Consider the following 23,079-nt stretch of genomic DNA (forward strand, 5'->3'; position numbering starts at 1 on the left):
ATTACACAGTGTCCACAAAAAAAAAAAAAAAAAAAAAACTGTCAGAGTATATGTTTTGGAAATACTAATAAGCATAAAATATGATGTAGCTTGTAAAAGTGGTTTTCAGAATTGCAAAGCAATGTTTGAAGCATTCTAAAATGGCTGGGTCAAATTTCACCACTAAATCAAAACAATACAATTTACATTTACTTATTTTTTATAATGTTCATTATTTTATAATAATAATAATAGTAATAATTATTATTATATTACTTTTTGCATAATTAACATCAAGGCCATTTTGGGTCAACCAAGATTTTCATTTATTTATTTACTTTTTACATTAGGATTTATTATTTTCATAACAATTAAGCACAGTAAATTAATATTTAACTTTTTGGTAAATCTGTCAGGTACAATATTAAATATAAATCATGGTAATATCTGTTGTCCTAGGTTTAATAATAATAATAGAAAATATATTAATTTAATAAAAAAAAACATTATATCTGGTTCTAATGATTTTTATTATTATAATGAGAATTTGGGTCAACATGTGCTTTATTTGTCATTTAAAAAAAATAAAAAAATAAAATTAAGATTAAGAAAAAAAAAGGCTTATAAATTGGCTTCATTTTCTAATGTTAAACATCAATTCTATCTTTAATCTTTCTTTTATTCTTTGATTTTGGAATTAAATATGACCCAGACATTCCCTTGTGAGATTCATCCATACCACCAAAAATATGCTTTTGTGCATTCTTTATATATGTGCATTATATTTCAGGGCACAGCCTTTAGAGGGCATCTATGCTCTCCTTTTAAATGAAACATTACCTCGGGCAGCACCAGCACATGGCAGGATTGAGATGAAACAAGCTGTATTTGTACCCTTACAGCTTCACATATTGAATCTAGCACAGCTTGAGTAAAATGAGCTAGAATATCTTTTTATAGCCTAAATAGAGTCTGTACCTTCCTGACCCCCAAATGAGTGTCAGTCCTCATTCATATATACTGTATGATAAAACCAGTTCAGATTTCTAAACATCACAAAGAAAATGCATTAGAAAGGAATCATCTTTACTCAGTTTCCAAACAGCTCATGGTATTGTGATATGAGAGTGACACAAACATAATCAATACTCTATGAATATAGGATGGATTGGAGGCATTTGCTGCTGGAAATCTTTCACCTATCCCTAAATATTTCTCAAAGGTGTCATATTTGATCCCACACCTCCCGCTCCCTGTCATCTATTCTCGTCTCTTCTGAACATTCTGTCCTCCTCCTATTGTCACTCAGACACACACACACACACACACACACACACACACACAAACTCAAATTCTCTCTTTCTCACTTCACACACTTCTAACTCTCCAGAGCTTATGCCGATATACATTGACTGTCTTTCTGCACCAGCCTCGTCTATATCCTCCTCTCAGAGAAGCATACAGTTCCCCATTTATTTTGCTCCCAAAGAAATGGCTATTTTTAGCACAGTCTCCTCTCCGTGGAAAGTGCAGAGGACTATATGCTGAGCACTTAAAGCAGGGTAAAATCAAAGATGCTAACAGGCACCTCTCCCTGAATGGATTGAAGCTACCAACCTTTTCCTCTGGATGAGCTAATAATATCGACATCAAAAAGCTCCCGGTGTTCTGAAAACGCGCTATGCCGTCATTAGGTCCTTTTCTAAAATTATCTTCCAAATACTAGCTCTGAGCATCTCTATGACATTTAGACAATGCACGACAACAATGAAAGGAACAAACAACACAGCTTTCAGGTTTCATATATCATCTTTGTTGTATTTGCAGTATTGATCATTTGGAAAGGATATATGCATGTCTCTGTCCATAGATTGTCCACTGGTGGTGCTTGTAAAGTGCTTTTTTTTCTTTTACATCCAGTGACACTGAAGATATTCTGTTTTCCAGCGGTTACATCCTAAAAAACATGGCTGCATTTAAGAGTGAATATTACTGGATCACACTAACAGGAGTGTAAAACGTTCAGTGTCTTGAGGCTTGTCCTTTACAGCCAGAATGGGCTGAAATAGACTCTCTGCCAATTGAAGTGTTTGTATAAGTCTAGACATCCCTCAGTCTGGCTGTTGAGCACAGGCTAAAGGGTCTGAAGTGCTTTATGGATATACACACATGCCCAAACACACACACACACACACACACACACACACACATATATATATATATAACACTGTATTGCATAACTAAGCAATAGGAGAGACTTTCTTTCTTTCTTTCTTTGCAGGCTTAACAACATGGGATGGATAGATACAGGGCTCATCTCAAACACAACAGCCTACTTATGTCCTCAAGGCCAATGGCAATCAAAGCATAATACAACAGTTCTTGCAACTTCACTGTATTTTAAACCTATATCAGAATCTCACAACAGTATGGTTAGCCTTTAATTCAACATGAAATCTGAAATATTTAATAATATTCTTGAATTAATGGTTTTATGATTTGTCAAAGAAACAAATATTGAAATTATGTTGCTTTTCTAGCTGTTTGACTATTGGGTAACATTATTAACCAATAACTAAATAGCTATTTTGTTTTAGCAAACTTGCAATCTGTTTTGGATCTTTTCTGGTTTAGAACACCTACTTTTTTTTTTAGATAAAATCAAGTGTTTGCCTACATTGTCCCTCAATGAGTATGAGAAAAAGTAGTAGTTTAATTTAAATGTAAAATTTAATTTAATTTAAAAATATCACTGCTCTAAATCTGTGATAATTTCAATTTAATTAATAATTGAATTATAGATTTACTGGACGGAGACTTCATAGTTACATGGTTTTAATTGAATTTGGCCTGTAAGCTTTTTCTCTCCCCGTCATTTTTTGAACAAAACCTTTTGTGAAGACGAAAAAAAAAAAAAAAAGATTGCATAAATTGATTCACATCCTTCTGACATGATAACAAATATGATTTTGTGACATTCAGTGCTATCATTTTGCATTTCAAATTACATTTAGAAAATCAACACACAATCCAAACTTGATATGAGAAACTGGTGCACCTGCAAGCAAAGCAAAGACTGTGTTTTTTCGGTTTCACAGACATTCCTGTCCAATGAGGGAAAAAAAGAAGGCTTTATAGAGGTACTGTTGTAGCCCTGACATTTAACACTGCCAGGTCTAGCACCAAAAGCATAACATATGTTATTACATATTAAATATAAAGTTGCAGTGACAATGCTTATGTATGTGGATTAGGATGGTTCATGTGATTTACCAACAGCGTACTGTCCAATGTCATGCATAGAAAACCTGCTGTTTGTCTGCACTAGAGATGAAGTGTGTCATTCCCACAAATGGATTACTGACAGAACTTTTTTTTTTTACATAAAGAAAGACACAATTCAGCTTTAAAGCATCCAAACATAAGTTTAGTACATTTCTTATGCACTGACTATGCACTATGGGGCGTCAGTTTGGATAGATCGGTTTAACATTCAGGATTATACAGGTTTGTTAAACCTACAGGAATTGTGCGTGTTACAGTGATGTCTATATTCTGAATTAAAAAAGAAAGCATAATTAGCAGCAGCTGTGAAAGCAGTATCTGCTTCTAATTTAGCAGCATCAGCACATAAAGTTGCATAAAAAATATTAGAGAGACGAAGACAAAGGCACCTGCAGCCTAGGTGAGATACTGGAATAGATGTGGGCGAGAAACCTTCTTATGGTACACATTCACATCAAATAATCATCAATGCACTGAAACAGGATTTGTCTCAGGATTTTGAATCTAAAAAGTCAATAGAAGGAAAACAATGAGATTTACTGCCTTGATAATGGCTATACTTTTAAGGAAAGGATGCAACAAATGTGGTTGGAGCCTAAGCATTTGCAATCAAAATCAGCCAATATTGACTTCCTTAGTGTCCTTCTGTTGATTCATTGTTGTTTGGCATTATATAGTCTCTTACACAGAAGCAAGTAAGCCTGTAAGTCTAGATTTCAAGGTCACCTGAAGCTAAGACAATCAGAGTCCCAGCAATCAATGCCCTAATGCTGCACTGTCCATCCAAATGTATTGCAGAGTGTCTTTTCACTCTTTCAAATGCATATCAACTGAAAACAGCACCTTTGGATCACAATAGAATTTTGCAGATAAAAATTGATGTGTGTATATATACAGAGCAAGATACATATCTTTTTATAATATTCTAGCTAACTTGTTTCTTTATATCAGTAACTCTTGAGCTTAAAATCCATGCCATTAGGATAGGTTTTGAGGCCATGCAATACTATAATACCAGTGTTTTTCTCGATCAAAGGCAGTAAAAAAGACAAAATGTCTAACAAGCTCTATCAACGCTTTTCTAACATCTGAAAATGATTTCAGGATGATAGACAAGTCAGTGATTCAAAATAATCTGACATCATTGCTACAAATTTGCTAGGGGCATTTAAGTGTGAACTACAATATGGCTCATTAAGTGACAAAGTAATTTGAATATCAACTACATTTTGAACTATCTCTGCAGCTTGCAGCAGAAACAATGGGAATATACACTGAACAGTATGCTCTTACACAAAATACATCAAGCATTTTTTTTTTTCTGTGGCACTAGGGTGTTATTTTGCTTATTTTTCCATTTAACGTGTTTTGTATGCTCCTTATCCTGGAGACACTGTAAAAAACTGATATGAAATGATAAAAGAAAAGCCACTGAAGGATAGTGGACACAGACAGCGTAGACTATAAATAACATAAAACATGAGATGTAGAGACATTCATCTTGTCTTCAAAAGCTTTGCAGCAGGATAATCGTGAAGGAGTAGATAAGTGTTGTCCATCCATACATACGTATTTTGGGTCCACACACAGCAATCGACTCAAAATCAGGCAGTTTTCAGCCTGATCACTACAGTATCGCTAAAATGACAGACAACTCTCTTGAATCGATGTGAATATTTGTGTTCTTTAACCAGCAGCAGGAGAGTGGACGAAACTTCTGTGAATATTCTTTGCATTGTATAAATGTACTGAATGTGACCGCAAACCTTTTTTTAACAGCAGATGAAGCACACAAATGACGTTTCTTTGGCAAAGCTTGGCTTTGAGAGTAAGATGTTTATGGAAATATAGTGACACTCATGTGCTGTTTATTTGTGTTCCACAGTTCCATATAAATACTTGGCTCCTGATCCGGATAAGGTATACAGTAGATGACTCCATGCAAACACTGATGAATACTGTGATTATGGACGGACCTGGACGTAGGGTTGGACAATAACTGAGGCATTCAACCTCACAATCCTTCTTTCGAACATGGCTTACTATTTACCTTTTATAATTCAATTCGTACCTGCTCCTTGAATTACTAGACATCTGTCAGCATTTTTTTGATATTAACATAATTTGTATTAGCTAAAGTGCAATTGGCTGTCTTGAGGTTCTCTTCCTGAAAGTCCTCGTTGCTGTTGTTGACCCCTTCTTCGATTTCCATGTAGTCCGACTTGCTGATGGTGGATCCACTTCGACTTCCCTTCAGCTCTTCTTGTGAATCGGCTTTAGGGACGTTAACTTGGAGATACTGCGCCTGCTCCTCGCCTTCTGTTTCTCGATGGTAAAAGTAGTTGAAGTTGGAGACGATGACGGGCACTGGAAGGGCGATGGTCAAGACGCCAGCGATGGCACAGAGGGATCCGACAATCTTTCCTCCAATTGTGGTAGGCACCATATCTCCATAGCCAACGGTCGTCATTGAAACCACAGCCCACCAGAAGGCATCCGGGATGCTGTAGAACTGCGACTCAGGCTCGTCTGCTTCAGCGAAGAAGACGGCGCTGGAAAAGAGGATGACTCCAATGAAGAGGAAGAAGATGAGTAGACCTAATTCTCTCATGCTGGCTTTGAGGGTCTGGCCAAGAATCTGAAGTCCCTTCGAGTGGCGGGAGAGTTTGAAGATTCGGAAGACCCGTACAAGTCGAATGACCCTCAGAATTGCGAGAGACATGGCTTGCTGCCCCTGCTGCCCATCCTCTGCTGTCTCCGCCAATTCAGTGCCCAGTGTAATGAAGTACGGAATAATGGCCACCACATCAATCATGTTCATTATGTTCACAAAGAAGCTGGCTTTACTAGGGCAGGCAAAGAAGCGCACCAAGAACTCGAAGGTGAACCAGATGATGCATAGCGTCTCTAGAATGAAGAAAGGGTCTGTGAAGTAGGTGGATGTGTAAGGGGTTGTGGAGTTGCCCAAAGCAGCTGGGACTTTTTTTTGCATCTCATCCTCATCACTGCGGAAGATCGGCAAGGTTTCCAGGCAGAAGCTGACAATGGAGATGAGGATGACCATGACTGATATGATGGCTATAATCCTGGCTGGCCCAGAACTTTCTGGATATTCAAACAGCAACCAGACCTGCTTCTGAAACTCATTGTCAGGCAAAGGTCTCTCCTCCTCCTTGATAAAACCCTCGTCCTCCCGAAACATCTCAATTGCTTCATCTCCGAGCTCGTAAAAGCGGATCTCCTCTGAGAAAACGTCCAAAGTGACATTGACGGGGCGCCGCAACCTTCCACCCGATTGATAGTAATAGAGGATGGCGTCAAAGCTGGGACGGTTTCTGTCAAAAAAATACTCGTTCCTTAGTGGGTCAAAGTACCTCATGCGTTTCTTGGGGTCCCCGAGCAGTGTTTCGGGGAACTGTGAGAGGGTTTTGAGCTGCGTCTCAAAACGTAGACCCGAGATGTTGATGACCACTCGCTCACAGCACTCCTGCTCCATTCCAGGGTCATAGTCCTGAGGAAGACCAGGGTGTGCTGCCGCCTCGTCGGAGGGGTCGCCCGTGGCCACAGTCATTATACAGGAGGGTGAGGCCTGCACTTTTCACAGAGACAGGGCACCACAGGGTGGGAAGGTGCAAGGAGTCCTCACTCAAAGGGAGCTTGACACCGTAGAGCACGAGGGGCCACAGCGTGCTACCGGGTGGGTTGACTGAAAGACAACAAAAGATCTATGAAGACAGCATTCAGAGTCTCTCTCTCTCTCTCTATATATATACGTCTACAGAGGGTCTAAAGCACATGTGTCAAACTCTGGTACTGAAGAGCCACTGTCCATCATAGTGTAGCTCCAACCAGCAACCAAACACCTGCTTGGAAGCAGGAGTCTGAAGACCTTGATTAGATGTTTGTAATGTGTCATTGGCGTTGTTTAAAAATATGATTCAAATGACTTATCCTTTCAATAAATGCATTTTAATGTAGATAATATATAATAAAAAAAAATCTTCAATATACCATATGGAGGGAAAAATAAATACTATTAAATATATAAATAAATCCGTGTCCTACTTTGCTTGTCTCTCTAAGGAATAAAAAAAATATTAAAACAGGTAAATCTTCTGTATTATGTATGAATAATGTTTATCATAATGTAAGTATGTCCCTAGTATAATATTCTGGAGAGAGACCACACAGGCAGTACACAACAGCAAAGCTTAGGCAGAAAGTAGATTTTAAAATATAGCACAATTGATATAAAACAGCATATTTAGTTATGTATTCACATGCAAACTGTTCCTTGGTCTTCTTATAGAAAGCACCACAAAATGAAGCGTTTCGTCAAGCCCTGTCAGTTTTTTCTGTTATGCTGCAATGGACAAATATCCATTCACATAAATCTGCATCTCTCACAGTGCAGTCATGTGAAGGAGGCCCTTCTCTATGAGACATGCACATGCTACATAACCATGCTGTATCCATTCAGTTCATTCACTATCCCTCTCTCCCTATCCTTATCCATGAAATACCCGAACATTCGAATAACCGCACATGTCATGCTGTTTGTACATATTATGCATTTCAATGGAATGTTTCTTGTCCCAAACGGTGCCAGCATGTTCTAAAATATTCAGCAGAAGCAGCCTATGAAATATTAAACTGCAGGAAAATACATTTTAGCCTTAAGATTTGGTGTTCTCTCTATTTTTACTCTTTAGATCCCTCCACATTATATTATACAAGATGCATAACTGCATATAATAGAATACACACACAAATCCCAAACAGATGAATAAAGCATCCATGCATAATCAGAATTGAGACATTATACCTGGTAAGATAAACTTCTAAATCACCCCTGTGGTCCTTCAGGTTCCAAGAAGTCACGACAGCCTTGTATAGTACTCCGGTGTCTTTGAGGCTGCGATGAAAAGGACAGACACACATCTGATTCCTTAAATCCCGGCAGCCACTGTCTGCTGTAGCTCTCAGCGCACCGGCGTATTGTGCATAACGGGGCAGGCACGGAGGAGGGGCAGAGAGGTACAGTATGCGGGTGTGTCCTCGTCTACCCCAAATCTTCCTTACAGCAGGTTGTTTGAGAAGGACAAGGAGGAAAAAAACAGGGAAAAAAGCATTTGATGCTAAGGAAGGAGGGTCTCTTTTTTTCTACATTTAAGGATGCATTAAGAAATCCATACAGATCGCCATAGCCTTTGCTAGACAAATGACAGTAGAGATGAATGTGAAACATCTGCAGTAAGCACAGCATCAGGCACAGTCAATTTGTAAGATTAATGGAAACACTCTTTTAAGTGACTGATAAGTTGCTGATAATTGTGCAATGTGTGTTGTGGGTCAATGACAAAGCATGTCAGAAATAATGCAATTATTTTCTATGCATGTTGAACACATCAGATTTTTTGTAAAGTTTAATTGAAACATTTTTCAAGTCATATTTTTATAGATATGATTTTTATTTGTTTTTAAATTAATGAATAGTCAGTAAGTTTGACTGTTTGATCAAGTTTGACAAAAAAATGGCTAAAAAAAAAAAAAAAAAAAAAAAAAAAAAAATATATATATATATATATATATATATATATATATATATATATATATATATATATATATATATATATATATATATATATATATATATATATATAATGAAAAAATATGCCACAATTGTAAGAATTAGAATTTTTGTCACTTTTTTCTCTGGACAGTCACACCACCAAGACATTTATTCTTTAAGCCCCACAAACAAATATAAAAATGACATTTAATATGTTGGATTGATGTAATTGTCTATATGTACTGAATTTTAACATTTTAAACTTTTTAAATATATATATAAATGTATGGTACATCAATTACCTATATACATATACTGTATATTGCAAAGACATGTGACAAGTGATAACATCACTCTTATTAAATGCATCACTAAAGAATCTAAAGTTGTATATAATGTTTTATTCTCCTAAAAGTTTATTTTATTTTACCAAATCAGTCAGTTGAATAATAAAAAAAAATTATCCTTTATGTGACAGCTGCACCTCACCACTTTCTACACTGATAAAGTATAAACGCAAATTCTGTGAAGATGATGTTTACATGGGAACAGATGCAGAACAACATAGCTACATAAGAAGTCTGCAGCGACAGCTCTCCATACCTGTCTGTCTACCTCGCATGCCGGCGTCTCAGTAGTTGTTTATGTTCACGCAACAAGCCATTAGTCAGTTAGTTAAAGCGGTAAATTGAATCTGCAGTCACTCGTCGCTGTGCATACCAAAAGACTTCTGGATTACAGACACGCGCTCCGTCCGCGCTACCGCTCCTCACTTTATCCGCAGAGTGGGCAGTTTAAAGGGGACGCGTCACGGGTGATGTTTCCAGAATTAAATCACTGAGGGTGCTTCTGAAATGAGTGGAGGGTTCTCCAGCCTTAATGCACATCTATTATCACATTTATGTTTTATCCTGTCAATTTAAAAAAATTGTCAATCATTGCTATTTTGAGAATCCTGGATAAACGGATGTCATTCCCAAAACGTTACAGCTTGAATATGGGAGAAAACCAGCTGTTTTGTACAGCTAAAACAGCTGGAAGTGAATGAATGAAGTCAGACACATTAAATTAATGCACCAACTCTTAGAGGAAAACAAGGTGGACACAAATTCTGAATGGACAATAGCATAGAAAGCATGCATAATCACTAAAAAGCTGTCACTTGGTTTTGCTCATCATGATCTCTCATAGATTCATAATTTCAGTAAAGCCCTGTACTTGAATATCTGGGTTTAAACTTAGTTATAATAAGAGGATTTGTGAGTTTATAGCACTGAACAAAACCTCTGGCGTTTTGAGCGAGTGGATTCTAACTCAAGTGCCTCGATGGCCATTGTGTTCAAGAAATAGACAAATATGTCTGTGACTGGACACACCGCACAACGCAGAAACATGTTGCAAATAAAAACATCTGATGCCATCCCAAGTACATATATTGTTTGCCAGTTTTCACCAATGATATTATTACAGCTTCAACTGTGGTTCTCCCGCTTCCTTTTTCAAGGGTGCATTCGCATTCTCTAGCAGCTCGTAGAACCAGGCCTGCCTGATGGTTATAGCCTTCTAATGTGATCATAGAAAAAGAACGAATGCTGGAGTAAAACATGTTAAATGTAAACTGTAAGTTACCGTAACACATATGGTACAAAAAACCCACAATATTTTAAAAGAGTGTAAAATTACGAAAAACTGCTACTTTTAGAAACTTTTGTAATTTAAGACGTTATTCATGAGAGAAGCCAATGCAAAGGAGTGTTCATGCACTTGCACTTGCACTAGCTCACACTCTTTAATTAAAACCGAGAGGTCAATGTAATTCTGTGCTTGGGTGAGATGTGTGCTTAAGACTTGCCAATGAAAAGAAATACAAGTGTGAGCCAAACCCTATTGATTTTGGGTCAATCTGAAGGTACACTCCCGGTCACACAAATATAAAAACTTTAGTCATAAGGGACAATCTGGTTAATGTGTAGTCAATCGATGACCTTAGCTGCTAGTATGGTAAATATTTCTGTGCAATTTGGCAGATTATTTAGTCACATGACTTGTCAGTTCACACAACTTTGCATGCTGCAAATCTAAAACTATGCACAATATTCATACTGTATACTGCACAAACTGTACTATGGTGGTATTCCCAACAGCTGCAGAATAAATGTTTGATCTCTCTTTCTGTCCATGAAGCTGTAGCATTTTTACACCGATTTGATCTGAAGGTTGAGGCATGAAAATCGCAGACAGAAAACAATACAGATATATTGTCTTCCTTCTAAAAAAAGCAACAGATTTGGCCGTTTGCTGCACATTTTCTGTTGACACCTTTATTACCCCATAGCGTCAGCTTCCAGCTCATGCATTTCACTGGGAAATTTGATAAATTAGTGTACATTTGTTGCATTTAACATTTGATTTAAAAATGATTAAGCTAGATGTCATGGCTAATTAATTATTTGTTTAATTTCCTTGGTGGAATTGTGTGTGCTTTCAAGGGATGACTTTGAATACAAATTGTGCAGAGGGCTTTGTGACAGGCTGTTTGTTTTAGAGCCAGAGCTTGGATGTCAATCATGCACACATGTACAGGAATCTCTCTGACAGCTCAGCCGTTATTCATGAGAGAAGCCAATACAAAGGAGTGTTCATGCACTTGCACTTGCTCACACTCTTTAATTAAAACCGAGAGGTCAATGTAATTCTGTGCTTGGGTGAGATGTGTGTTTAAGACTTGCCAATGAAAAGAAATGCAAGTGTGAGCCAAACCCTATTGATTTTGGGTAAATCTGAAGGTACACTCCCGGTCACACAATTATTAAAAATTCAGTCATAAGGGACAATCTGGTCAATGTGTAGTAAGCAGGACCAAGAGTGAAGACCGATTCTTCAAGTCGATGACCTTAGTTGCTAGTATGGTAAATATTTCTGTGCAATTTGGCAGACTATTGAGTAAAACGACTTGTCAGTTCACACAATGGAGGAAATATTATAGTGCTGTTTGTTTAATTTTTAAGACTCTGAGAGGTTCTATCGACATTCATTTTAATAAAGTACACAAGGATCGTTGGTAGCGTATGTTTTGGACCCATTATATATAAAGTGGCCTTAACTACTATGTACTTACATTTTAATTAATAATTTAGTACAATGTACTTATTGTGTACATACATGTTTTTACATTGTACTTATATAAAAAAAACTACATGTAATTACATTTGTATTAATTTCTGTAAATACATTTATAATAACACTATTGACCCATACTTCACACCTTAACCCACCCTTAAACTTACCCATACCTCCAACCCTCTCCCTAACCTTACCCCTATCCGACCTCAAAAGCAGCAAAAGCGTTTTACAATACAATATGAACACAATAAGTACATTGTACTTATTTTTTATTAAAGTACATAGTAGTTAAGGCTACCTAATATAAAGTGGGACCTATGTTTTTAACAAATTAATTCATTGACACATATATAAAACTTGCTTACACATAAAAAGCTACTTATTAATATAAAGATATGTAAGCTGTAGAAATGATCACTGAACAAATCAGTACACAAATCTGAATAATCTTTAAGTGAGTGGATTCAAACAACTTGAGTCATTAGGATGACATGAAAAGTCACATGCATATAGTAATTAATTCAGTAAATGTGTTTCCATATTAGTGTATGTGCACTCTCCACCTCAAATGTATACGTTTTTTTTTTTTTTTTTTTTTACGTAAAATACTATTCAAAGATTTTTGAGCAGTCTTATCTGCTCACGAAGCCTGCATTTATTTGATCCAAAAGTCCTTATAAAAGGGAAACCAAGTTACTGATTTGCATGAATAATTCCATCCGCACATTGATCATATTGATCGTTTTTTATGCAGCAGATTTTACACTTGTTTCCAAAATAAAAAAAAGTCCAGAATTACATTTATAACAAATCTAGCAGAAATGTAATAATTCATCATTTCATAAATCTTCTCAAGTCAAAATGATTTTTTTTCCAGCGCTGCTTGAGCTGCTTGAGGCGGGAGGTAGCAGACAGTGGCAGGAAGCCGAGAGCCTGAAGCAGCTCAAGGTCATTTACTCACTGCAGCAGATCCATCTCAGCCTGCAGCGACACACACACACCAGTGAGGATGATTACATTATGACTCATATTATAATGCATTTAATAGAGAAAAGAAACAAATCTCATGTAAATAATGGAATATTTGATTTAACCCCATAAAATATACCTGATGGTATCCAGTGTAAACTGCGTTAAACAGTCACCTTAAAATCACATTCAGACTACTGTTGAGACACTGTTTTGTGAATAAAACTATACTGTGAAAGCCAACATACTGTTACATTCTGCCATCGCTGGATGGTGCTCCTCTTGTTACTATGGCGACAGGCACCTAGAGCCCCTCCGCAGGCAGATTGGAGGAGATGAGACTGTGATGACATCACACAGACTGAGGAATCACTGGCGTTGGGCCACAGATGCGATGTCATGCCTGCAGGCTCTTCTAAGTGATCCACAAGTGAAGTGGAAATAAAGGCATGATTCAGCATTTAATGGACATCCTCATGAAGTAAGATGATTGTATTTAATAACCAGTGATTAACTGTGCTTTCTAAGCATCCCTGTCATAACTGCTTATTCTTAGGGTTAGTGATTCAAACAAACCCAGAGCCCTAAGCATTAAGATTTGACGCATAATCATCCAGCACTATTTTGGTAATGACCTGATAGTACCTCAAGTTGTCCAGTAATAATGCCTTGTCCAATCAGCAATCAGATGTACTTTCACTTGTGTTTATTTCTGATTGACAGATAATTAAATTGCTGAAATAAATAAATAAATAAATAAATTGAAACTGTTTAGCAATCACCTAAAACACCTCAGCAGGTATCTTTTAATGCCCAAGCAACCACTCAGATTACCTTACCAACCACATAGGATCATGCTAAAAAAAAAAGAAAAATGCTAGGAATACCTTAAAACTATAGCATTGAATTTTAGCAAGTTAACAAATAGAACCTTATTGTAAAACTTTATAGATTTAGTTTATTGTAGTAAATAATTTAAATATTCGTAAATATATGATATATATTTAAAGTATTGTGTGTGTGTGTGTGTGTGTGAAATTACGTCAAATATAACATATTTAAAACTTTTTAGCAATTTTGTTCAATATCTTCTGTATTCTTGATAATGGTTCACCTCTAATAGACAGAAGTGAGTAATGCCTCCTTATAAAACCATTTTCCTTTATCTGACCTTCACTCTTCTCAGGGTTGAAGCTATTTTGCTGTTTATCTTTATCATACTGGTCAGTATTGACCTTCTGTTCCTATGGTTTATTAAAGTATCACAGCTTTTCATTTCAAGCAAAGTTTTTTTTCTTCTGTCAACTTTGGATCTCATGGATCATAAAGTCTTTGCTCTGTTCTCTCAGTGTACAGTATCATCAAGGGCAAACCCTGTAATGTTCTCCTGGAGTCTCACTTCAATTTCACACTCCATTTCCTGTTGAGCCATAAATACCACTGTCTGTGACACCCTGGAAAATGAAAGCCCATGTTAACAAAATAAATGTATTTTCGATAGCTCCATAATAAGGAACTTTCTTAGAGTTAATATTAACTTGCAACTGAAAGTTCAACAACCGGTCCAAGATTAGTAGAGTAAATCACACCAAACCAGTCATATTTCATCCTAAAATCTATAGAAAAAATTAGAAATGTATAATAATTAGCCACATTTTCCAAAAATGTAATACAATAAGAATTAAACAAAATTATATAACTATTACTTGTGCTGTCGTTAATTTATGCTGATAAAAATGATTGTTAGAGTATTTTTTTACTTTTTAAATAATAATTTAATGAATCATGACCACGGAAAACAATGGGACAAAAAACCTCAAGTACAGTAATAAGAATTAATGATCCTAAAAATAGACCCGAGTTTAATAAGTAAAATATTTTGTAATGTAAAATGTCTTTAATTATGGAATGGAACATGAAGAGATTCTTCCTCTGTAGAAATCACAATCACGACCCCTCCGTACTGTTAGCCTAGAGGATGCCTATTTCTGTACAGTAAAAAAGGTTTAATACATGCACAGAAATATGTTCTATAAATCCATTTTTCTTTTATCTTCTCAAGTACAACGAGGAAGTTCAGCTTAGTTGAAGACATCAGATTCTGCATTAAGCCATGAAGCCTACAGTTGATATATTTTTCAGATTTATTCATGAAATGATGCAGCATTAAGTGGTAATGTTGTGTACAGCAAAATATGTTCTCTGTTTCATGTGAAATCATGCAGTTCTGAGGCTCTGTGGGTTGCTCTGGCTGAATCCCAACCATATGGGACCGCTGTAGATCTGAAACTAGCAGACTCACTCAGAGACTCTTTAGGGGCCCAGTGCTACTTCGTTGCATGGTGCTTGATTAAACAAAGATTTAGTCTTCCACACTTGAGCTAAGATGTTCAAATATTGTTTATGAGGGATGTTAAAAGATTGTTCGGTGTTCTGTCTGTAACAAAAGAGGCTCAACTCATGGCATGTTGCACAACCAGGTGTCAGTTTTGTGATTTCATGTATTGATATATGATCGATGTGATTTTCAAATATCGATAAACCAGAAAGATTTTAAAATAAGCGGCTCATTTTTAAATTCGTATGAACTGACCTTCACGATGCAGAAATACAAACGGAAGACAGAGGACGAGGGTAGTGCTGAAAAGGGGCGGAGCTCCATAAGGTCTATAACAATGATTAATTAATATTGGACAACCAGAATGTTTCCAGTACTTTTTGAGTATCTTTACATAACATACACTAAAATCAGAGAAGTTATCCTTTGTCTTGTGTACAGAAGACAACGTTGTCTTCACATGGATCCACAAAAATGACTAAAAATGCCTTATTATGCATGCCAGGCTAGTAGTTGGTGATGTCACATCGTGAAGAAACACTACGCACCTGCACACAGACATATGTGACCCTTGACCATAAAACCAGTCAATTTTTTTTTTCAATTTAGACTTATATATCATCTGAATAAATAAGCTTTCCATTGATGGATGGTTTGTTAGCATGGGGAAATAATTTGTCCGAGATACAACTATTTGAAGATTTGGAATCTGAGGGTGCAAAAAAAAATTATTATTGTGAAAAATCGCCTTTAGAGTTGTCCAAATTAAGTCCTTAGCAATGCATATTACTAATCAAAAATGAAGTTTGGATATATTTACAGTAGGAAATTTACAAAATATCTGAATGGAACATGATCTTTACTTAATATCCTAATAATTTTTGGCATAAAAGAAAAATCTATCATTTTGACCCATACAGTGTATTGTTGGCTATTGCTATAAGTATACCTGTGCTTCAATTCAACTCACGTAATGTGCATGTGCATGATATCATCGTGTTTTCAGGTCTCCGAAATGCTACTGTCTTGTAAATGAACAGCCAAAACACATAAAGTGTTCCATTTGTAGTTGAAAACTGTTTTGAACAGTTCATCTATTATTTTTTCATTTAAAACCAAAGAAACATCTTTTTGCAATGTTTTGCTTGAAGAGTGTGCATATTGTATAGTGTATATTTTGTTCTAATGCAGTAACATAAACACAGTTTCTTAAGTCTCTTAAGAGAGAGTGGAATGAGGTACTTCAGAAATTAGATTCCATCATTCGATAATATAAGCAATATGAGACAAAATATCTTTCAGACTATTTATATGGTCAAAGAGCAAGAAAGATTTAGTTTCCACAGTTCTCACATCTCGCACAACAACAGCTAAACTGTAAATACATGATGGACACCAGAAAACAGCTCGATTAATATCTGGCAGTGGTCTCTTAGATGATCCAACAGTTCAAGTCCAACAGTTCAGTTTTCTTCGTATTGCTTTCTTCGTATTAAATGTGAACCTGCAGAATTCACCCAACAAAGGCCACTTCTGGAGTGATGCGGTTCACGGTGATTCAGTCAGATGTAAATGGAAATTGGCAGTAGAGATAAGCGGGCATCTTCTTTGTTGTTTGAAGGTGAGTTCAGTTCTGTTTTGTAGCAGAAAGGTTAACGGCCTCCGTTTCTATTGGTCGTCAGTCCTAGGCACTGTGTGGATCTCCCCTGAAGCCTGCAGAAACAGACACACACAGATGTATTACTCTGCTGGAATGTGACAGATGAAATGAAGCAGTTTACTCACACGCTCAAGTGAGAGGGAAACACATCTTTCAAGCTGCAAGACTTTTATATATTATACCGCCTACTTGAGCGCAGCTCTGCATTATAATGTCTCTCTGTCAAAGTTATCTCACTCTCCCTTTCAGTCGACCTCAGTCTCCAGCTAATTAATGAACTGAAGCAGACACTGTGCCTCCGGTGACAATGATAGAACATCTAGAGCGAGTGCGAGATGACTAGAGGAGATTATTAACATGTTGTGAGTGCAAACACACACCTAAAACCAATATGGTGGTAAACCGCTCCAGTAACTCAACAACGCCAAGAGCTTTACGAATCAAGGCAGAATTACAAGCCTGAAAGAAAAGAATCTGCTCTACTTACTGGAGCCTTCAAGCTTAAGGAAACAAAAACTTTTGTGTGTGCATAAACATCTATAAAAGGGCATCAATTTATATTTGTTTTCATATTATAAAAGGAAAACGGTCTTGAAATGGTACACCTGAAGGGCATAATTTGTGCCAGAACAATTCGGATATGAATGTGGCACCTCCGGAATTTGATCTGACGCTTATTCGAGTGGATTTGTTGGAAAGGCATTTCTGATATGACCTGTGTATGATTCATGAACGCTATAAATATTTATGTTTGTTGTCAATCATAAATATTTCATACAAAATGTAAAGTAGAAATTTATTGTTTATTAATCTAATATGAATTAGAGTTTAGATTATTATTTTTTTTCGCGCTGCAGGTCAAAGTTCATTTAATCTGCAAGTCAATTAAGTGAGATAATTAAGGGGCAGCTGTGGCCTAATGGTTAGAGTTGGACTTGTAACCCAAAGAAGGATGCATAACGAACATCTGTAATGCTACAAGCGATATCTTTTTAAAATAAGTGCTGTTATTTTCAATATTCTATTCATCAAAGACTCCTTTTGTTTCCACAAAAACATGAAGCGCTGCACTGTTTTCAACACTGATAATTATACAAACATTTTCTTGAGCAACAAATCAGCATATTATAATGATTTCTGAAAGACACTGAAGACTGGAGAGATGATGAAGAAAATTCAGCTTTGATAACAGGAATAAATTACATTTGAACATATATTCACATAGAAAACAGTTATTTTTAAATTGTAATTCTATTTCACAATAATAAATGTAATCAAATTAAGAGACTTTGATAAGTAGTGTATTTGATATAAATGCATTCATTTAAAGTTAAAGGTTTTAACTTTTCTTGTTTTAACAGCATACTGTGAACAGTTAGGGTTAAACAGTTATGCAAAGAATCAACTGCATTTTAGTGCACATCAGTAATGTTGGATTTCAAAACAATATTGAGAAAGGTACAAGAAGTTTAATTACCTACTAAATCCTGTTGTCTTCATTCATATTAGCCTAATATCCATCGTCAGCAAACAACAGACGTCCAGGCTGATTCCTTGAAAGAAACACAAAAGGCACTTAACTTTGTTGAAGAATGCACAGCTAGGAGACCCCTTTATGAAAGAGTTAATGGACTTTTTGAATTTTGAGAGGTGTCATGCAGGCCACAACACCTCAGACAGCAAGCTCTTTGTGTTAACACCTTGGATATAACAGCTAACAAATGTGAGAGTCAGTGCATGCACCAAATGAACACACATAAACTATAAGAAATCATCCTTTACAGCTGATCACAGATGAGCCCTTCCTAGTCACAGGAATGCTGGAATGTTTCAGAGAGATGGGAAAACAATCTGAGGATTGAGGGAACAATAAATTTATAGAATAATAAATAGAAATAATAGAAACATTTTCTACATATATTTTTTATTCTGTAAAAACGATGGCTTAATGTAATTTATGTTCAAATGATTTAACGACAAAGTTTTTTATACTTGCAGCAACTGCTTAAGTAGGATAGGTATATAGGTTGATATAGGTGAAAATTATTTACAGTATATATTAATAATCCTTATTTTTCACAGTATAATTAGGCTCTTTATCCAAAAAACTACAGATGCCTTTTATATTTCAGCATGAGGGTCCCTCAAACGAGTTAGATAACATTTGGGGGTCCATGGCATTTAAAAGATCAAAACCTACAACATAAGACAAAAAAAGCATTTAGTCCATCTAAATAGCATTGTTGCCAGATATTTCATGTTAAATTGAATGATGTTCTTTCTAGGATGTAGATGCCAAATTAAACCTGGCTCTTCCAGATTTGCACAGGAAAGCAGAGAAGATATTGTTCTGATGCACGAACGCTTCACTTGGTGGCAGCACTGAGCAACAAGTCAGCAAGTACCTATTTGATTCATTCCAGTCAAATAAGCATCACATATCTAATGTTATTAAAGTGTGCATGTAATTAGATCCAATTGAGCAATAAATGTAAGTAGATTTGTTTTGATTTAAAAATCATTTGTTTGTACTTATTTTCTTTATGAATGAATTTAATAACAGCCATGCTTCTCTTCTGTAGCTGCTGTATTTGTAGTGTGAATGACGACTAGGGCGGAGAGTGCAGATGAATGTGAGTGAAGAGCACAGGTCTACAGGTTGAGAATGATTGTCTCTGACTGAGCGCTTGGAAAGTGTCTGGCGGACTGCAGCGCAGCCTCTAACACCCGTCACCAGGAGCGTCAGCGTGAAACCTCCGGTAATCAGCTCATGCTGCACCTCTCGTCCTGTCTTCTCCACAGGAGAACCAAATAGGGAACGCCTGAGTGAGCCCATAACCTATACACAATCATGCTTTGACAGCTACAAAGAGAAAGCACCCAAACCACATGCGACAATAACAATCCACCACAACCTACTTCATGCACCGAAGCCATGGATGCATTTTGCATGCGCAGAATGCTTTTCGGTCTGTTTTGTCAATATCAATCATTTTGCACATGCAACACATTCAGTCGTTTGTAAAAGATAAAAAAATGGAAATATGTGGGAGTGCATCGGCTCTGGATGGTTTGCAAACCCAGGGTTATGCAAATTATTTGCAGAAGCTGTTTTACATCATTTTTAAATGCTTGAACAAGGCTATAAAATGTTAGAGATACATCCAATAAAGGACCGAGATCCTTTTCTGATGGCAATTCTCGCGCTCTATTTTGCCAGTCAGGCTTTGTGAACCATCTGGAGCGTTGCTTTGACAACGGGGGAGGATGTCATGGTAACATTAACGGGGGTTACCCAGGAAACTGTAGTCGCCATGGAGACTGCATCACAAGGCGGACTCAAGGCGTGATCTCTTAGTCTTTCAGTCTCTGATTTGGTAGTCTCCCATGCCACGGAGGCGACGAGTCCAACATGCTTTTCCCCCACCGATCCGGGCCACCTTTTCAGATGCTTCATCTTTTTTCCCCCCAGAATCCAGAACCGCTGTGATGTCTCACTTTGAGGGATATCACGAACGCTATATTTTTAGGCTAGACGTGATTTGAGTTTTACATAATCTGGAGATGACTACATTTTCGCACAATTTGATCACAAAATAAAGATATATTTGCTTTCATTCAGTATTAACAAATTTCATTTGGTACAAGCAAGTAAGATTCAATAGACACACAAAGTTTTGATTACATTATTAACAAAACGTATTGTTTTTTACTGTTTTGTTTTAGTTTTGCAAAAAGTCTGCACGAGATGTTTTGGTGATTCTTCATTTAGGGGAACTTTTTGAAATCTCTGTTAATTTATATTAATTATCATGGAATACAGATCAGATGGCCTTAATAAACGTGTGAAAAAAGTTTTAAACCAGTTATGAGCCAATTTCCATAATTAAATAAAAATACAAAAAAGAATCGTTTCAGAATTATAATGAACCAATAATAATGTTAGGACACCTAATATAAAACTACTCTAAGGACATTATTTATTTTTAATTCCTAAAATTAATTATATTCTGTCATGTATCTTCAAAACTAAAAAAACCTAAAAAATATAAAATTTCCCTTAATTAATTAAAAAAATGACAGCAGTATTGGTGACATGTAATTCTTTGTTAAAAAATATTAGCAAATTATACACATAAATTGCTATTTAAATTAAAAAAATGCTTTAAAAAAAATCCCGATTTGAATGTATTTTATAAATTAAGTGAGTAGAAAAGTTAAAAAGTCTGGGTAGGAAGCAATTCTGACAAATTTACTGTTTCAGCACTCTTAAAATTAGGAAAAAGAAATTAAGGAGACATATTAATATCTATTAGTTAAATTAACTAGTTTCCCTAATTGATGAATCACCCATATATTCAACAAAATACATATGATCAACACAGCATTATCTTCAGTTTGCTCACATTAACAGCGACACATATTCGGTTGTTTCACTTTGCCACAAAACGTAAGATATTGCGAATACTAACGTATTATGATGATTATATGTTAACACTGATAACAAACGCAGACTTACGAGCACAATATTTGCAGTATGGATGCTTCTTCTTTTTAGTCCCTGACCTGATCCTTAGCCTTTGTGTTGTTGACAAACGCAACACATGAATCGGAGTTTGGCACCTTTCTACCAAAAAAAAAAAAAAGCGCCCTGCTTTACTTTAGTGTAATATGCTGGCTTGTCCATAAAATGTAGGGTACAACGGATCTAAAAAGGCCCTTGTGATTTTCATACTCCTAAAACACTAAATAGCAACAAAAAACTACCACAGTACTTTCCTAAACACTTGTTTGTCTCCAAGTGTCCTGATTCATCATTTAACGACGAAAGACTTTGACAAAAGATTTTGAAGTGTTTTTTTCAGATTTCTGAATCTTAAGGTGTGCAGTAACAAAATACTTATTTATTTATTTCAGATTAATGTAGGCCTATCTAATAGAAATCATTACAATTATTTTATACATCTCAAGACTTTAAGTTTTCAGTACCTAATGAATAGTTAAAAAAGGATGATAAATGCAGATTACCTGTAGTGCAACTAATTTTGTAACTTTGTAATTGGGAGGGAATAATTTTGTTACATGTGCAAAGTGTATTATTATCTCCTATAGTTACAATATGAAATCCGACTGCAATTACACTGCAGCTCCATGAAATGCCAAAAGCGTTAATAAACTTAAAATAGCTACACCATTTCTAAAAATATCGTGCTCAAAAGTATTTGCATACGGTAACAAATTCTTCCCGCTAGCTGCCTTTATATAATTTATTTAATCAAAAGAAACTACCTGTAGCATTAACTTTATACAAATTATATATCCCCATCTATATTCAGTAAAAATAAATATTTTTCAACTGCCATATACTTTGCGAACAAACTATTTTTTTTTATTTATTTTTAGCCCCGTTGTACCCTAATAACGCAGCACCTCGCATTCACACTGGTGATATCATTGTGATTACTGTAAGACTGTCTGGCACTGAACATGATTTAGACGTCTGTGAAAATCTTTTTAATATTCACGCAGTTTTGATTGTTCTGGTTGGAGTAGTTTGGCTGTTTGAAAGCGCTATTTATGCCTTCCTCTATGACCATATATTCCGATTTACTGAGGGAGGACGTGCTCTGAGTCCGTTTCAGCTCTTCTGTGGAGTTGAGATGCTGACAGCTGCCAACGTGGAGGTATTGCGCGTGCTCTTCCCCATCAGTCTCCCGGTGATAAAAGTAATTGAAATTGGACACGATGACCGGTACGGGCAGCGCAATGGTCAACACGCCAGCGATGGCGCACAGAGATCCCACGATTTTGCCTCCGATGGTTACTGGATGCATGTCTCCGTAGCCGACTGTAGTCATGGTAACCACAGCCCACCAGAAAGCATCAGGGATGCTGCTGAAACTGGAGGTAGGGTCGTCGGCCTCGGCGAAGTAGACTGCGCTGGAAAACAAGATGACCCCGATAAAGAGAAAAAAGATGAGGAGTCCCAGCTCCCGCATACTGGCTTTGAGGGTCTGGCCGAGAATCTGGAGGCCTTTGGAGTGGCGCGAGAGCTTGAAGATCCGAAAGACCCTCACCAGACGGATCACGCGGAGGATGGCCAGAGACATAGCTTGCTGGCCGTTGCCCTGCCTCTCGGCCAGCTCCGTCCCC

The 23,079-nt window shown here is 36.5% G+C and overlaps 2 protein-coding genes across 2 annotated transcripts in view; both read right to left on the reverse strand.

The window, feature by feature from the left end:
- Nucleotides 1-1,247: 1,247 nt before the first annotated feature.
- Nucleotides 1,248-8,272, reverse strand: LOC127959012 (potassium voltage-gated channel subfamily A member 2-like). Its single transcript, XM_052558015.1, has 2 exons — nt 8,090-8,272; nt 1,248-6,970 (listed from the first exon to the last, which is right to left on the reverse strand). The coding sequence occupies exon 2, from the start codon at nt 6,833-6,835 to the stop codon at nt 5,351-5,353; it is 1,485 nt and encodes a 494-aa protein (XP_052413975.1). The 5' UTR covers nt 6,836-6,970; nt 8,090-8,272; the 3' UTR covers nt 1,248-5,350.
- An 8,286-nt stretch (nt 8,273-16,558) lies between these two features.
- The window catches only part of LOC127959071 (potassium voltage-gated channel subfamily A member 3-like), a 7,671-nt gene continuing 1,150 nt past the window's right edge, over nt 16,559-23,079 (reverse strand). The window contains exons 1-3 of the mRNA XM_052558060.1: nt 20,222-23,079; nt 18,404-18,479; nt 16,559-16,979 (exon numbers count right to left, since the gene is read on the reverse strand). The exon at nt 20,222-23,079 is cut by the window's right edge and continues 1,150 nt beyond it. Coding sequence (XP_052414020.1) covers nt 22,419-23,079 — 661 coding nt within the window. The 3' untranslated portion in view covers nt 16,559-16,979; nt 18,404-18,479; nt 20,222-22,418. The remainder of the gene's footprint in view (nt 16,980-18,403; nt 18,480-20,221) is intronic.

This window comes from Carassius gibelio, chromosome B6 (assembly GCF_023724105.1).
Source record: "Carassius gibelio isolate Cgi1373 ecotype wild population from Czech Republic chromosome B6, carGib1.2-hapl.c, whole genome shotgun sequence".
NCBI classification, from domain to species: domain Eukaryota; kingdom Metazoa; phylum Chordata; class Actinopteri; order Cypriniformes; family Cyprinidae; genus Carassius; species Carassius gibelio.